Source organism: Bufo gargarizans, chromosome 11 (genome assembly GCF_014858855.1).
Source record: "Bufo gargarizans isolate SCDJY-AF-19 chromosome 11, ASM1485885v1, whole genome shotgun sequence".
In the NCBI taxonomy this organism is placed as follows: Eukaryota; Metazoa; Chordata; class Amphibia; order Anura; family Bufonidae; genus Bufo; species Bufo gargarizans.
In genome coordinates, this window is record NC_058090.1 from 77,611,080 (window position 1) to 77,617,199 (window position 6,120).

A 6,120-nucleotide genomic window follows, 5' to 3' on the forward strand; every position below is an offset into this window, starting at 1 on the left:
ACCCTGAAAGATCCACAGAACTCAACGATCTTCTATAATTTCATTTATTGCAGAACATAAAGTGATTGGTGCATGGTGAGAACTAGCACTGGGTGAACAGCAACCGGCCAAGAGGTCAGGTCATCAGTATATAAATCTCGGGAAAACCCCTTCAATGCAACAAATTGAATTTCTGCATTGAGTTGACTTATTATACAGCAAAGCTTTTAGTCTAAGTCTTGTCTAAGGAAGAAAAACAGATCCAAACAGCATGTAACTTTTTCCGTAGCTTGCTGCTTCCTTGTATTAATATCGGTACGCCACAAATATGACATAATGCATAAAAGTAAGAGATAAATCTTGTCTTAAATTGATAGAAAAATGCTACGATTGAAATGAGCAGTAAAGCAAAATAGAAGAGATTAAAAGTAAGTAAGGAGACAACTGTCCTCACGGCAGTGACATGAGCTTTTACTATCTCAGATCCTAATGCTATGGTGTTATCATTTATGTGTTTAATATGTCTTTGCAGAGATAAAATTATATTCAGAGCCGAACTGAAAAACAGTAAAAAACACAAAAACGAAAACACAAGATAAGGAAGAAATTCTAGGAATATATGGCCTAGATTCTGTGCAGTCTGGGTAGAGTTTAGAACTTGTTCTCGTGTCAATCTCAGGGCAGCAGGAGCACTTAGAGTAACTGAAGCAAAGATGGATGGAAGGAGGATCCATGGGAACATCTTGGAGAACCTGCGCTGAATGTAAATGTAGACTTTGTTGTTGATGTTCACAATCTTCAGGCAGAAATGAATGGCGAGCCATGTGGAGAACAGCAAAGTGCAGAGTATTAGAGAAAAATAGGAAAGTTGCATATATTTTATAATTTTATAATAGTCATATACGAATTCCATGCTGCGGAAGATTGTATGTTGCAGCCTGTGAACAAGGATACATAGAGTAATCCCAGAGATGAGTTGATCACTTATATCCAGCCTTTTGTTCTTCATCCAGTCCAGAATATTGACAACTAATATGAACGTGCATCCAGGGATTGTTATCAGTAGAGAAATTAAATTTACAACCAATCCAGTGAACAAAATAGTTGTCATATTGGTATCAATATTACAAAATTGTAGAGAAGGCAATAAGCAGCTCGATGAGCAAACGTTTCTGGTCTGCACAAACCTTTCTGAGACAGACTATACTGTGTATCTGAGATGCAAATGATATCTCCATTGGATATATGAAAGGCAAATATTTTTCCAAGGTTGGATAGTTTGATCGGAATTTGAATGCTGAACGCCATTATTGTGCCAAAGAACAGGAAGACAGTGTTGATATTAGAACATCCTCAGATGTCATAGTCAGATATCATAATTAGGGATGAGCGAACTCGAACTGTATAGTTCGGGTTCGTACCGAATTTTGGGGTGTCCGTGACACGGACCCGAACCCGGACATTTTCGTAAAAGTCCGGGTTCGGGTTCGGTGTTCGTCGCTTTCTTGGCGCTTTTGTGACGCTTTCTTGGCGCTTTTTGAAAGGCTGCAAAGCAGCCAATCAACAAGCGTCATACTACTTGCCCCAAGAGGCCATCACAGCCATGCCTACTATTGGCATGGCTGTGATTGGCCAGAGCACCATGTGACCCAGCCTCTATTTAAGCTGGAGTCACATAGCGCCGCCCGTCACTCTGCTCTGATTAGCGTAGGGAGAGGTTGCGGCTGCGACAGTAGGGCGAGATTAGGCAGATTAACTCCTCCAAAGGACTTGATTAACTGATCGATCTGCAGCTGTGGATCATTGAGCTGCTGATCCTCAATTGCTCACTGTTTTTAGGCTGCACAGACCGTTTGTCAGTCTCATTTTTCTGGGGTGATCGGCGGCCATTTTGTGTCTTGTGGTGCGCCAGCACAAGCTGCGACCAAGTGCATTTAACCCTCAATGGTGTGGTTGTTTTTTGGCTAAAGCCTACATCAGGGTGAAGCTGTCACACCAAGTGCATTTAACCAGCAATAGTCTGTTTATTTTTTGGCCATATCCCAGTCTAATTCTGTCACTAAATCCATACCGGTCACCCAGCGCCTAAATACTAGGCCTCAAATTTATATCCAGCTAAATCTGTCCCTAGTGCTGTAGCTGGGCGAGTTATTTAGTGTCCGTTCAAGCACATTTCTTGTTCTGGGTTGAAATACAATTCCCAATTTAGCAATTTCATAATTTAGTGGTTCCTGCTATATCAGAGCTATTTGAAATCTATCCCAAAAAGGGTATATAATATTGAAGGTGCACATTGGGTCATTCAGAATAACTTCACACACACCCGCTACTGTGTATTTCCAAGTCTAATTCTGTCACTAAACCCATACCTGTCACCCAGCGCCTAAATACTAGGCCTCAAATTTAAATCCCTCTAAATCTCTCGTTACCCGCTGTACTGTTGTTGCTGGGCAAGATATTTAGTGTCCGTCAAAGCACATTTTTTGTTCTGGGTTGAAGTACAATTCCCAATTTAGCAATTTCATAATTTAGTGGTTTCTGCTATATCAGAGCTATTTGAAATCTATCCCTAAAAGGGTATATAATATTGAAGGTGCACATAGGGTCATTCAGAATAACTTCACACACACGCTTCTGTGCATTTCCAAGTCTAATTCTGTCACTAAATCCATACCGGTGACCCAGCGCCTAAATACTAGGCCTCAAATTTAAATCCCTCTAAATCTCTCGTTACCCACCGCTGTACTGTTGTTGCTGGGCAAGATATTTAGTGTCCGTCAAAGCACATTTTTTGTTCTGGGTTGAAGTACAATTCCCAATTTAGCAATTTCATAATTTAGTGGTTTCTGCTATATCAGAGCTATTTGAAATCTATCCCTAAAAGGGTATATAATATTGAAGGTGCACATAGGGTCATTCAGAATAACTTCACACACACGCTTCTGTGCATTTCCAAGTCTAATTCTGTCACTAAATCCATACCGGTGACCCAGCGCCTAAATACTAGGCCTCAAATTTAAATCCCTCTAAATCTCTCGTTACCCACCGCTGTACTGTTGTTGCTGGGCAAGATATTTAGTGTCCGTCAAAGCACATTTTTTGTTCTGGGTTGAAGTACAATTCCCAATTTAGCAATTTCATAATTTAGTGGTTTCTGCTATATCAGAGCTATTTGAAATCTATCCCTAAAAGGGTATATAATATTGAAGGTGCACATAGGGTCATTCAGAATAACTTCACACACACGCTTCTGTGCATTTCCAAGTCTAATTCTGTCACTAAATCCATACCGGTGACCCAGCGCCTAAATACTAGGCCTCAAATTTAAATCCCTCTAAATCTCTCGTTACCCACCGCTGTACTGTTGTTGCTGGGCAAGATATTTAGTGTCCGTCAAAGCACATTTTTTGTTCTGGGTTGAAGTACAATTCCCAATTTAGCAATTTCATAATTTAGTGGTTTCTGCTATATCAGAGCTATTTGAAATCTATCCCTAAAAGGGTATATAATATTGAAGGTGCACATAGGGTCATTCAGAATAACTTCACACACACGCTTCTGTGCATTTCCAAGTCTAATTCTGTCACTAAATCCATACCGGTGACCCAGCGCCTAAATACTAGGCCTCAAATTTATATCCCTCTAAATCTCTCGTTACCCCGCTGTACTGTTGTTGCTGGGCAAGATATTTAGTGTCCGTCAAAGCACATTTTTTGTTCTGGGTTGAAGTACAATTCCCAATTTAGCAATTTCATAATTTAGTGGTTCCTGCTATATCAGAGCTATTTGAAATCTATCCCAAAAAGGGTATATAATATTGAAGGTGCACATTGGGTCATTCAGAATAACTTCACACACACCCGCTACTGTGTATTTCCAAGTCTAATTCTGTCACTAAACCCATACCTGTCACCCAGCGCCTAAATACTAGGCCTCAAATTTAAATCCCTCTAAATCTCTCGTTACCGCTGTCCTGTTGTAGCTGGGAAAGTTATTTAGTGCCCGTCAAAGCACATTTTTTGTTCTGGGTTGAAGTACAATTCCCAATTTAGCAATTTCATAATTTAGTGGTTCCTGCTATATCAGAGCTATTTGAAATCTATCCCAAAAAGGGTATATAATATTCAAGGTGCACATTGGGTCATTCAGAATAACTTCACACACACGCTTCTGTGCATTTCCAAGTCTAATTCTGTCACTAAATCCATACCGGTCACCCAGCGCCTAAATACTAGGCCTCAAATTTATATCCCGCTGAATTTGAATACAATACATTGGGCCAAATAATATATTTGTTGTTGTGGTGAACCATAACAATGAGAAAAACATCTAGTAAGGGACGCGGACGTGGACATGGTCGTGGTGGTGTTAGTGGACCCTCTGGTGCTGGGAGAGGACGTGGCCGTTCTGCCACATCCACACGTCCTAGTGTACCAACTACCTCAGGTCCCAGTAGCCGCCAGAATTTACAGCGATATATGGTGGGGCCCAATGCCGTTCTAAGGATGGTAAGGCCTGAGCAGGTACAGGCATTAGTCAATTGGGTGGCCGACAGTGGATCCAGCACGTTCACATTATCTCCCACCCAGTCTTCTGCAGAAAGCGCACAGATGGCGCCTGAAAACCAACCCCATCAGTCTGTCACATCACCCCCATGCATACCAGGGAAACTGTCTCAGCCTCAAGTTATGCAGCAGTCTCTTATGCTGTTTGAAGACTCCGCTGGCAGGGTTTCCCAAGGGCATCCACCTAGCCCTTCCCCAGCGGTGAAAGACATAGAATGCACTGACGCACAACCACTTATGTTTCCTGATGATGAGGACATGGGAATACCACCTCAGCATGTCTCTGATGATGACGAAACACAGGTGCCAACTGCTGCGTCTTTCTGCAGTGTGCAGACTGAACAGGAGGTCAGGGATCAAGACTGGGTGGAAGACGATGCAGGGGACGATGAGGTCCTAGACCCCACATGGAATGAAGGTCGTGCCACTGACTTTCACAGTTCGGAGGAAGAGGCAGTGGTGAGACCGAGCCAACAGCGTAGCAAAAGAGGGAGCAGTGGGCAAAAGCAGAACACCCGCCGCCAAGAGACTCCGCCTGCTACTGACCGCCGCCATCTGGGACCGAGCACCCCAAAGGCAGCTTCAAGGAGTTCCCTGGCATGGCACTTCTTCAAACAATGTGCTGACGACAAGACCCGAGTGGTTTGCACGCTGTGCCATCAGAGCCTGAAGCGAGGCATTAACGTTCTGAACCTGAGCACAACCTGCATGACCAGGCACCTGCATGCAAAGCATGAACTGCAGTGGAGTAAACACCTTAAAACCAAGGAAGTCACTCAGGCTCCCCCTGCTACCTCTTCTGCTGCTGCCGCCTCGGCCTATTCTGCTGCTGCCGCCTCGGCCTCTTCCTCCGCCTCTGGAGGAACGTTGGCACCTGCCGCCCAGCAAACAGGGGATGTACCACCAACACCACCACCACCACCTCCGTCACCAAGCGTCTCAACCATGTCACACGCCAGCGTTCAGCTCTCCATCTCACAAACATTTGATAGAAAGCGTAAATTCCCACCTAGCCACCCTCGATCCCTGGCCCTGAATGCCAGCATTTCTAAACTACTGGCCTATGAAATGCTGTCATTTAGGCTGGTGGACACAGACAGCTTCAAACAGCTCATGTCGCTTGCTGTCCCACAGTATGTTGTTCCCAGCCGGCACTACTTCTCCAAGAGAGCCGTGCCTTCCCTGCACAACCAAGTATCCGATAAAATCAAGTGTGCACTGCGCAACGCCATCTGTAGCAAGGTCCACCTAACCACAGATACGTGGACCAGTAAGCACGGCCAGGGACGCTATATCTCCCTAACTGCACACTGGGTAAATGTAGTGGCAGCTGGGCCCCAGGCGGAGAGCTGTTTGGCGCACGTCCTTCCGCCGCCAAGGATCGCAGGGCAACATTCTTTGCCTCCTGTTGCCACCTCCTCCTTCTCGGCTTCCTCCTCCTCTTCTTCCACCTGCTCATCCAGTCAGCCACACACCTTCACCACCAACTTCAGCACAGCCCGGGGTAAACGTCAGCAGGCCATTCTGAAACTCATATGTTTGGGGGACAGGCCCCACACCGCACAGGAGTTGTGGC

At 44.6% G+C, this 6,120-nt stretch overlaps 1 protein-coding gene across 1 annotated transcript; it reads right to left on the bottom strand.

Annotated features, from left to right (window-relative positions):
* Positions 1-211: 211 nt before the first annotated feature.
* Positions 212-1,090, bottom strand: LOC122921305 (taste receptor type 2 member 40-like). The gene has a single exon (XM_044271284.1). The coding sequence runs from the start codon at positions 1,088-1,090 to the stop codon at positions 212-214; it is 879 nt and encodes a 292-aa protein (XP_044127219.1).
* Positions 1,091-6,120: the final 5,030 nt, after the last annotated feature.